The sequence below is a fragment of the Anopheles stephensi genome, chromosome 2 (genome assembly GCF_013141755.1).
Source record: "Anopheles stephensi strain Indian chromosome 2, UCI_ANSTEP_V1.0, whole genome shotgun sequence".
In the NCBI taxonomy this organism is placed as follows: domain Eukaryota; kingdom Metazoa; phylum Arthropoda; class Insecta; order Diptera; family Culicidae; genus Anopheles; species Anopheles stephensi.
Window position 1 is genome coordinate 42,254,839 of NC_050202.1, and position 12,347 is coordinate 42,267,185.

Genomic DNA, 12,347 nt, shown 5'->3' on the forward strand with positions numbered 1-12,347 from the left:
CTTCTATTCATTACAATTATATTTACTTATCTTACATTATTTTCTAGTTACTTATTAGACAATGAAACTGGAATAGTTGCATGCTATGATGTACGTGGAACAGACTTTAGGTGTACAATTAAAGGTAATAATGGAAAAGACACATTAAAAATATGTACAAAGTAATGGAAGAAACATGAATATTACAATATTCTGCAAATGTCTGCCACACCAAGAAGATAATTATACTTCAGAGTACTTCTGGCGTAAAAATAGCAGAACTACATCTATTTATTGCAGGAAAGAACAATGATGATCTACAACCCTTCCTTTTGATGAAGCATTTTGATGAACAAAACACGACTGAGAAAGAACGAGATACATAAGAATGAGTGAAGAAATGGATGAATAGAGAACGCGGGGAAGCTGTGCAAACCATTCAGTGCTGAGGCTCGTTAGAAACTAATTTGGTGGTTGTTCCGAGCAGCTTCTGACGATGCTGCTGACTGCGGGCGCTCGCTTGCCAGAGAGCTTCTACGAAAACGAGGGTGGAAGCGAAAGTGCAAGAGGGCGGCGAACTCAAAACCAGAAGGCGAAACCCTGCGCGATCTTCGGGCCAGGGATCCATCTCACTGCCAGGCTGTTCATTCTGACCCATCCAGCCGTTCGACCCATCGGCGAGAAGGCATAAATGATGGGGAGCGAAATTAAAACCTTAATCTTTAACACGGCGCGGTACAGCGGAGTACGTTGCTGGCCGCTGCCTACACAGTTTCGAGTTTTATTTTCATCCCGCTTCTTAACCTGTGGTTTAGCACATGTATGGCTTACATTCGAGTCAATTTAATAATGCACGCTGCTTCATCCGGCATTGAACGATTATGAGATTCTAAGTGATTTTTTTGTTGTGTTCATGGTTCAAGAGACCCTTAACTTGGTTTGCATGCGAAAAAGCAACGTATATTTGACACTTTCGTTGGTTTAACAACCCAAACAACAGGGAAAGTGCACTTCTACATCACTTTTATCTTCAAAATGTATCTTCAAAATGTATAGTAGTTCATAGTTCCATGAAAGTAAAAGGAAGGACATTATGATGCACGATCAGTACTTGGTGTGAAATTCGATACCGCTGGTCGATCATGGCTGGTAAACAAATTATTGCCCATAAAATCAATGTTTTTATGTCACAACAAAATACATTGTACACAAGGTGATTGTTATGTGTATTTAATGAATACAACATTGATTCTAATGCCTTAATTCTTAATTTCTTTAGCTTGGAATATATAACGCTGTGAAAATTCCCGCGGTTTTCTATGGTAGGAGTCGTTTAGTTAGCAAAAACTTAAGAACCCCTAACAATCAAGGAAGACTGCTAGAGTAAAGAGAAAATAATGACAATCTTAAATTCATTAGCATACAATGCCACGAATCATGAATATGCATAATACATAATACATAATGCGAATAAGTTTAATTATGTCTGATGAGCAGATAATAAAGAGTTCTCCCCTGTTTATATTCTACGCTACGCATCTCACGAACACAGTCAAAATCATGTTTGTACTGATCGTTCAATAATATAATTAATTGTACATAAAACTAAAGATATACTTGATCAGTATTGGTTCTTTTGTTTTCTAATTTCATTTTATTTTCTGCCTTGTTTACAACTGCATTAATGCAATACGGCTTCCGGCCGTTATATTGAAAATATAAATAAATAAATACAGCTGTATTATGCACTTAACAATTAATGCCCGCCAAACGAAACAAATTTAGGGGGTTTTTAAATTTTAATGCTAAATGTTTTTAAATTAAACAAAAGGTGACATACTAACCCCGCTTCAATGGGTGTACGATAGCTCAATACTGTAAACTCTTTTTGATTTTACAGCATTTAATTCAAGCAACAAAGACGAAAAGCAGCATGGTAAAACACTAATTCAATTATTCATTCTACACCTGAAACCCAATTTAAATGCCCACGAGCTAATCCTACTAGCAAATTACCCGCAAAAACTAGCTCATACAGCGATAAAAATAGTTTAATCGCTTTGTATTTACTGCGTCAGCTGTTATAAACAGACATTTTAGATTAAATACCAGATACGAATCTGGTATACATGTTGCGATAGTTATTAAATGAACAAAAACCCCTAAAAGGGGTTTAAAATTATTAAAACGTAGCATGTTTCAAAACAAACGCGTTACATGTGGGTGGTAGCTTGATAAACCATTGGACGATGTTTTTATTTTGTTATCTACTTAGGCTCCCTTCTAAGCTGTCTTGCATGTGTATTGAACCGTTCAAAGACAAACCCGCACACCGACACATTTAAAAAGTGTACCTGTTCTTGGCGCTGCTCTTATCAAACCTGCTCCATTGTGAATCACCCTTGTTGTGACGGTGCTGCTGCTGTTGCCGGTGCAATGGGACATAAAATGTCATATTTTTTGGTTGCTCCTAATTTGTTGAAATTGATGCAACTTCAATATACCAGCTTCACTATGACGTTTCTTGTTTTGCGTTCAGGGGAATGGGCTGCTTCATGCGCCAACCTCATCACATTATCTAGAGCACCATTTACACCTCATTGGAAAACGGAAATGGGGCACGCGGCACATTTGATAGGTACTGCCAACAATATGTCTATCACACGGTTCCGCATGCACCCCGATGCACCACCATCAATCGATCACTTAACTACCTTAAACATGTGTTACAAATCACCATCGGCCAAACAAAAATCACTTCCGGTCGAAACTATGACAACGTCTCACTCGTTGTACCGACGACTCTATCTTTCATATCAGCAGCGCGCCATTAAGCCACCTGTGTGCAACTGATTTGTAGTAGTAAGTGTTACTTCGTAGCGCCTTTCACGACCGGCACACTCGGGCTTCTTGTGGACCTCTCGAGTGGAAAGTGATAACTGATGTTACATATTGGCTAACTTTGTCGGCTAGCGTCAAACTGTGCACGACACGGCAGCCAAGGCACGCGACCGCACACCATACAAGTACTATCAGCTCATTACTGACACATATCCATCCATGCAACATCGGCGATGACAATATCCCCACCGTCTATCAGCACACCACCGATGGCTGCTAACCCTTCTTCGCACTGCACGCGACCGATTTGTGAGGCTCCCCTATCGCTCTCTCGCCAAAGAAAACTCGCACACATGGAACAGGTGGAACATATGGGACTGATGAAAATTGGATTGGAAAATCCACACACCGAGGTGAGCGCAAATACACACCCATCTTGGTACCGGCATAAGGTTAGAAAAGCTCTTCTCACACTCAAGAGAGGTCAGACTGTCGTCGTCGAGTTGGTTGAATTGCTGCCACATTTTTCTCTCCCACACCACACAACTACAACAATGAGACACAACCCTTGCGATAGTGAATGCATTGTGTACGGAAGGCTTTCACATGGTGGGTTTCCTTCCTCGTTTGTGGGTTGTTCCATTGTGTCTACGATTTCCCTCACACGCACACTGAACTTCCGTTGACCATGAACTTCAACGGTGGTGCACTGAATAAATGCTTCAAACATTTTTATTTTTGACACCATTAACCGTGCTGCTGATAGCGATACGGTCAGGGCGTTCTACTAGAATAACAAACAAACCTTGCTATAGAAACCGAGATTTTTAGAAGCTTGTAGGTTTAAACATTATTATTAACGTATTAAGTTTTTTAATGCATGGGTACACAAGCCGATATTAGTTGGTAAGTTTGGAAGATAAAGAATTTCATTAATAGGACTTCATTAGTCTCTTTATCTACCAGCCTCATCTCTTTTAAGTACAATTTGGTTACTACACTTATAATTACACCACTATGTCACTATACACATTTAATCGAATGCGACGCTACCACATACGCCACCGCTATCATCAACGCTTAAGCACAGACCTCAATCAGAGAAAATATTTCAAATCCTTTGATGTCTATAAACAACTCTAAAATCATTCCTTCGCGACGTGTTTCTAGTGATCTTAAATTATATTTAAACTATGACTTAAAAACTAGTATGATGAGAATTCCTCATTATCCTTCTGATTTATATTACTTCGGAATCATTTATTTCTTTCTAATATGTGTTGTCTATGTTTATTAGGATTTTTTTGTAGTACCACAGGCGATTTCTATGAATAAACAAGCTACGCCTCAAAGGAGATGAGGAATTCCTCTTCTTCTGCTTCTTCCTTGGCACTGCAACCTCGAGAGGTCTCGGCCTGCCACTTCTGGCTTTCTGTGACTTATATTTACCCGCAGTAAAGTAGTCAGCCCTACGAACGGGGAGGCGTACGGTCTGGATTGGATTTGAACCCCTGTCCTGTGATGACCGGTGCCGTTATCGCCTCGGCCACCGGACCGCCAAGGAATTCACCACACATTTATTCAAATCGAATTTGGATACATAAAGTAATCTTTACTGAGGCCGCCACTCAATACAAATATTAATAATTTAAAAACCATAATAAACCTCTACAACATTAAAAGTGATGACAACAGTACCGCATTCAGTAACATATCTATAAAGACAAAATACATAAAAAATTGCACAATATCTGCAACTGTTCTCAGCAACGATTCTACCAACAGACAACAAATCACAATCAGAACCTTTAATGTTTGTGATGCCGAGGAATTCACCACACATTTATTCGAATCGAGCTAGTACAAGAGGCACAGCCAGCACCGGGGAAAATACTGGACAATGAGTCGTTGAAATACATACAAATGGCAATTAAATAAAAATAAATAAAAATAACAGAAAATATTTCACCAACAATTTTGATAACAGGTTTGTCACGTATGCTACCGTTAAAGTCTCTTGTTTTCTATTGAGTTACATTAATTATTGTTCGCTTTCTTCGATTGGCTTCGTTTGCTGAAATTACAACAATATTTTCCTTTACAGGCAAATTTCAAAATTGCCCAGTATACTCACTCTACTCACTCTATGCAACATTATCAATTGGATGTTTCGTTCATGGTCACAAAAAAGAGAACATAAAACGAAAACTAAGTAATGTGCAGGGCGCACCTAGAAGAATTACATTTAAAGTTTGTAACATTGTACTGCAGATAAAAAAAACTATCTTGTATTTTTGATGCAGTATATATTGTTTACCTTTATGTATACAGCTTCAAGAAGCCAACATTATATTGGGGTGGCCTTGCCGTGTAGTATCACATAGTACGTGAAATGTTGTGTTTATCACTCTGCAAAAGAGCTTTAATTAAGCTACTGATTTAAACAGCAATATTTCATTTCTTGTTATCGCAATAAGAACAACATGGTCTGCAATCAATATATCACATACATTTCACCATTCAAGTGAAACCTGATGACAGCATACTAACGAAGCGATTCCGGTACTATATAGTAGTAATTGAAAAAATAGCACGGAGCGGTTCTCGTTCGGCGAGGTAAACTCATTAAATTAACACCTCGCAATAGCAACCACTAGTGAAGTGGGCGGACAAATTATCCCCATCAACATCAACAGGACGACGCGGCGCTGGCCCAAGCGAACTTAAAAGAAACAACAGAAAAGTAAGCCCTGCGCAAAGTCTCCGGCGAAACGTTGTTCGCCACTAAATCGCTAAAACGATCAGTATCATTTCAACCGGGGCTTTAGTGAAAGGAAGCGAACAGAATCGGTAGCCAGGTACGTTCAGTTCAGTGATGACTTAGTATGCTGCCGCTGATAATCTACCCGGTCCGAGGTCCGCTGTCTCGCTGGACTTCGACTCGCCCCTGATGTAGGTTGAGCGAGCGAACGCTGCCTCGTGAAGGTGACCGTAAGCTGCCAAGTTAAATGTGTCAGTATGGTAAAGGAGAAAAAATGCAATCAAAACGCATAGCATTATGACCATGCCTGGAAGCAAACGAACGAACAGTCATTTTAACCATTCAAGTCATTCCAGACAACGGTTCTGGAAGTTGTATGCACCCTGCGCCGTGGTTGGTATTTAAGGCAACTCTCTAAAAACGTCCGAAAGTAATTACTGTACCACGGTGCGCTACGTGACGTGTTGATTTATGGCAGTTAAATTAATATTTTGCCAAGACGAAAAGACCATCCCAAGAATGAATAAAAAACAACAACAAAAACCACTGTCGGCCCGATCGAGTGGACGTGTTTTGAGCGCAAAACAGTAGCGCATGATACAGTGAGTTACATCTCATCGAAAGAAACGAAATAGCAAGCCAAATCCAGACATAAAGCGGATGGATGTCGTAGCGCGGTAGCATATAAGCCGACCATTATTTCGTTCCAAGCCAAGAATAAAATGGAACGGAAAAAGGGAATCGATGTACAGGATCTCACCATATGCTGCAATTCATGCTTCCTTCGCCTGCGCATGTAGGTGTACAATCACCAATACCGACGACCACTGGTAGGCAACTGCAGAGAAACGAAACCACCGCGAGAGGTACCGGCCGTTTGGTGCAGCGCAGGCAGTGCGATCGTTTCTTGAAGCTTTTCGGAAAAAGAGGTAAAAAAGGTAATGGGGATAAGATATATCAGAAACAACCAGAAGATGAGAACTGGTTTTCCGTACCATGGTAGAGAGATGAATTTCAAGCAGCTTTTATAACAGCAGCAGTCGGGCACGGAACACTTCACAGTATAGCATACCGACATACCGGGAAAGATCGGAGTGTCCGAGCGAAGGAGAGGAAGATCGGGGCAAGTAATCTTGGGGTTATTGAAGCAGATGGAAATTAGGCAGAATCAAGTTCAAGTTCTTCTTCGTCATCGTCCCGCGCTCACATCTTCATCGATCCATACCTACGGTAAATAGTCGTAGGATTGGAGGACTCGAGTGGTTCTAATCAGCATGGAAATGACGCCTTGCCTACACACAAAATGCGCGTCCGCGAGGCTGACGTTCAAGTTTTCTGGTTCTAACGTCCAACTTCCCCACAACTTATTGCACTATGCACATATAACCAGGAAAGTCACTGGCATATGAGATGCCAGTAACCCGACAAACCACCACTAAAATCCCTGACGTTCATCTTCACGGACTAAACGCGATGGACAGAAGACTCACCACTATGCGATGCCGCACACATCGTCAAGCCTCAAACAACTTAATCAAAGTCAATAAACTCAACCGTTCCTAACGCTGTGTTTGGCTCCATCTGTGCTAGACACTGTGAACTGTTTCATTCTTTCAAGCACCTTTCAAACGCTTCTCTCCTTTGGCTATTCTTTTGCTTCGCGCAGACACGGGCACGTTTTACAACATGTGTTGCGATGTTCTCGGTCCCGATTTGTAGGAACATACTACACATCCAGGCATGAAACCACACCAGCCAACAAGCAAATAACGTTAAATAAATAGACATAAGACCTGTAGCAAGTTACAGCATACACACACACACACATTTCTTACTGATGGATTCTCATTCGCATGGTGTGTAACAAACGATTTCAAGTATTATACAATAAATTGCTATAACCAGCTCAAAGCACTGAATTTAGGCCGGGTGTGAAGCAGAGAAGTATACATTACATAAATCCTATATTGACATGTTCAATATTTTACATTTGTCAGAATAGTCAATTAGGATTACTAATCCCTATACACGCAGGCTATCTTATAAATAACAATCGGTCTCCACTTACTTGTTCCATCGCTATAGACAATACATAACTGTCCAAGTCGTGCTACATTCATAACAAAACAGAATTAAATTACAATAAATGTCCGTTTGCTCTTCGGAACAGCAACACACACACACACACAGAACCAGACGTTTAAAGGTAGTAATGGATTTGAAATGATGGTCATGTTTTTGCATAAGCATTATACTTGCAGCATCCATCAATAGGCGGCTGTACTGTGGTCACGTTTTACCACCACAGAGCTTCGACGATAGTTTCAAGGAACCAAAACGCGACAAAATTAAGTCACGGACAACCACATTTGTGCCGCGACACGATTGGTCTAGAAAACTTGTTTATGTCGATATGATTGATTGGTTATACAATGTTTAACTCCATTGTAACAATACGGTAAATTGCATGAGTGATCTTCAAGTGTATATAGCTGATTGACAGAAGCAACCTGCTTGATCTTGTAGCATAAGTTGACCTTGCAGTTTATGGAATGCAAGACTATTTAATATGAATCTGGTGAGATGCAAAGTTGAAATGTGACATCTCTTGGCGTTTTTGACACCCAACCCTCATACACTTTCCAGATGAGTTACGAAACTTCAATATCATACATTAACTTTAAACAGCATATCTCTTCTACCGTATTCCGTTTTATTCTTACACCACAAGAGACTATTTGAGATACAGCATCCAACAGCCGACAACTACCGTATTGAGCCAGTATGGTCTGCAAAGCAAAAAGCGGGCGCAGCCACCATTACTTTATATGGCCTCTTCGCCTTCTCCACCAAGGGAACGGCGAACGTTGGCTGCTGCATTTAGTAGTCCACGGCTTGCTTTACCATGCAACGCCTTTACCACAACCGTATGCGGCAAGCCTCGAAGCATATTGGCAGACTCTCCGCTCCCTCTGTGTTTATCTACCTACTGTGCACACTTCCACGCCATCCATCGTTGCGAATGTCGCCGATCGCCATCTTTTCTCTACGCTTACCTACCGCGTGATCCTTTTGCGAAGTGTAGTCGCCTGAAGCGATGCTTCTCGCATTCAAAACCCTAAAAATGGTACGAAATATCCACACGAATGGAACTAAACAAAAAGAAAAAAGAATTCCAACACTAAAACAACAAGACCACAGCCAGCCAAGCCTGTGCTTCCTACCGCTTCACGTCGAAATTCTTCTCGTCAAGTGCAGAACGCATCCCCGGTCATGGCGTTCCAAAATTCCAACTTCCCCGGCAAACGACACGTTGCACGATCGGCGAAGATTAGCGAAGAGAACACATAACGAGGGACTAAGAAAACGGTTTCGCTAAAAATGCAAGTGCGAGAACGGCCCTGCGAAAATCGGAGGATGACCAAGGATCCGTCCGGAGCCCGATGGTGGTTGTGAAAAGAGTTAAACTTGTTCGCAAACTGGCTCCAGCTACCCTTTTACTCAGCGCTCCCTCCAGCGCTTGTTGGAGTGCTGTAGCCGTCTTACCGCTCACATGTCCGCACGCATACGAAAGCAAATGTGGCTCTACAACAGCCAACAGATCGCTAACAAACCAAACTGTTCGCTTGACCTCTCCACGCTTGGTGCTGGCTCTACTGCTTCTTGCAGATCACGTTATCTCGTTGAACTTATGCACGGGACTACGGTGCGATTTCTGAGCTCTTTATGTGTATCTCTTGCTGTTATGCAAAGAAAAAATATTTTGCTCCGCTGCTCTAAGTTTTACGCTCCGAGGAAGGACCTCGCAACCTTTATTTTTGCAAAGTTTTTAATATGCAAACATTATTTTAAAGCTACTTTTTCCATATGCTCTAGTGTAGCAAATATCCCACATATGCATCCCAACAGTTTGCGTATCCCAGGTCTAGCAGGTTGAAGTGGAAGTTATGCTTGATTGGATAATTTTTGCCAAAGCTCGAATCGCTCCTCTTCGTCAGTGCAGATGGTCATTCAAACATGTACTTGTCAAGCATCGTACTCCGCTGAAACACGATCTCCCTCCTAACCATGCAATTATCAAATGACCATTTGTAACAGGCAGTCAACCTTCCTCCTCTCTTTCCTTCAAAAATGTCTAAAACCACACCAAAAGAGGAATTGGCTGGATGAAGATGGCAATTAAATTCCACACCCGTAAAACTGGTTGCACGCAAATGAACTCTAAAAACACTTATGGATTTTTTATCTCACTTTTAACGCTTTCTTTTCCAAACACACATTTTTCAAGAATTCTACTGGGCAATGTTATTGCTCAGTAAAGCCAATATACTATAGCATTGCCCGTAACATTATTGCTCAGACATTGAGAAGTTATTCTTGAAGAATATGCTGAACTTTAATTTGCAAAACTGTTTTAACAGTCAGTCGACTAAGCTTAAGCCAAGTAAGACTTTCTGTTTAACTATCCGTTCGTAAGTTCCACACACGTAGCGTTAAGCAATTCCAACAGCAACAAAAAGCCCCAACGCGTAAACCAAAAACCTTCCAACAGCACGGGCACAACCATACGCGGGCAACATAACAACCAAGGTAATGGCCACACAACTGGCAACGTCATCAAAACTAAACTGTTTGCTTCGGTCAATTTTGCAAAATTGCAGGTAAAAGAAGAAGAGAACAAATAAATCCAAATCAACCGGAGTTTACCTTATTCGGGAACGCTTTAACCATGGTAAAAGAGGACTAGAGAAATGGATAATAAGTGCAAATAGTAAATACATTCCTAACCTATCATCTTTTTACTCGAAATATATAACTAGGCTTTTGCTATCTTACAGATGAATACTATTAGATAAAAAAGGGAACCTTAGAGAATTTGGACCTTTTTTCGTAAGCAAAGACAAGACTCGTCCCACGACCCTTAATTATACTTTCTGCAAAACGGCGGCCAAGGCTTATAATAAAGCGCGCGAGTAATAACAGGGCCAAGACTGTCAGATTGACGATCGCCATCGCGCACTAGACTAACGGGAGACTCCTTCACCGCGATCACAAGGGTTGATCGATGACGTGTCTTATTTTTTGGAGAAGTATCGCTATTAACGAGTGGATCGCTCAGGAAAGTCATCGCATTCATGTGATGCGATTCATTCTAGGGGTGTGACTCAACGTTCGTTTAACGAAGCGGAACGAAACGCAAAATTGCAAGAATTTCGCAACCACGTGTTAACATGTTCATAAATCTTTTTTGGTTCTAGCCAAACATTATTCCGATTAGTTATATATGATTTTATTACTATCAATTTAAAGCAAAACCCCAAAAATAATCACTGCATTCGATGCTGCCTTAAAGAGGAAATATGCACGACTTTCCCAAATTTGTCAACGCTACCCGTTCCAAAAGACATTTGCATAAAAGGTGCTGGAGGGGGAGATTTTTCATGGTACCGACTCCTGAACGCATTCCGCGACGACTTGCATGATGAAATATTGCTTGAATGTGCTACATCTCGCACCACACTTTCTACCGAATTTCATCAGCTAGCTGAGGCTTCACCTTTACTATGTTGTGGTTTGTTGCGATAAAAATGCTTTGATCGTAACTATCCTAATGTATAGACTCTCCTTTTCCACCATATTAGCCAATAATGTTGAATGAATTGCAATAAACTTCAAACTTCTTTATTTCTCCATTCATTCTCAAGCAAAAAATAAGCTGAAAAGAAGCAAGTTTCAAAGGAAAAAATGCCACCAAAAAACCCATCTACGAAACGTGCTCACCGAAATTCGATTCATGCTACCGGTGTTGCGGATAACCCCCCAAACAACCCCCTTGGGTGAGGAACGAAACGCATGATAGCGCCACGATCGTTTTTATTCACGCAAGATATATTCCCTTTCCACCGAGCGTGTGCAAAGAGGAAGGCTACACTAGGAGACACCCGCCACAAAAAGTCCAAAGTCGCGCGAGCACCAAAACCGTACTTAAAAGCATGGTATCCTCCTGCATAGTACCAGCGGCAGCAGCACGATCGTTCGTCGCCAGTCAGCCTTTTCGAACCCCCGTCACGGCCTACTTTGCTATGCTGAGCAGACGAATAGGACATGGATCTACGCATGATTATGTGTCATGATTTTTTACACCCTTTTTTTGTTGGTGTTGTTCGGGTGGCCCTGTGTCTAGCCCACTGGCACGCATCTTAGAACAGAAGCTTTGAGACCCGATAAACGTCGTTCGATCGGCCGTTGTTCGAGTCGTGGCAGTGCTGCCAGTGTGTGGACTCGCCATGAACGGCGCTCGATCACGACCAAACCGGTCCGCTTCGCGCAGCCGAGTAGCCAATCCAAAGCGCACCGTCGTCGCCTGATCGCGATCTCGCACACAGGTAAAGTTAAGCGTGGGAAACGAACGCGAACGCGCAGGAAGCTCCAACCAGCTGCAACCCTCGTTCCCATCAACCCTCGACGACACCACACGGGAAAGCGCTAAGGAATTCCACGCATACGCGTGCAGAAGGAAAGCCCACTGGAAGGCACTCACGGTCACTCACCCGTCACGGACGTCGCACTACGCATAAACCAAGCATAAAGCAGCACCAACCACACCAGGGGGTAGCGAATCGCCCGTCTCTTTCGAACGCACACGTGGCTTCGGACCGAAAGGAGTTCATGCTGGGTGGGGTTGGGTGGTGTGCGTGTTTGTGTGCTAGCGTCACCACTACACAGGCACGAATGACGCGCGTCCCCTCTTACGGACGGCGATGCG

General features: G+C 42.1%; 1 protein-coding gene across 17 annotated transcripts in view; it reads right to left on the minus strand.

Annotated features, from left to right (window-relative positions):
* The window catches only part of LOC118503296 (dedicator of cytokinesis protein 3), a 53,058-nt gene that overhangs the window by 20,473 nt on the left and 20,238 nt on the right, over positions 1-12,347 (minus strand). Inside the window, exon 1 of one of the 17 annotated variants that reach the window (XM_036036407.1) lies at positions 2,334-2,908. The exons of the other annotated variants lie outside the window; for them this stretch is intronic. Within the exon in view, the coding sequence (XP_035892300.1) occupies positions 2,334-2,434 (101 nt within the window). The 5' untranslated portion in view covers positions 2,435-2,908. Of the gene's footprint in view, positions 1-2,333; positions 2,909-12,347 lie in introns of those variants that run through there. 17 annotated transcript variants of the gene reach the window in all.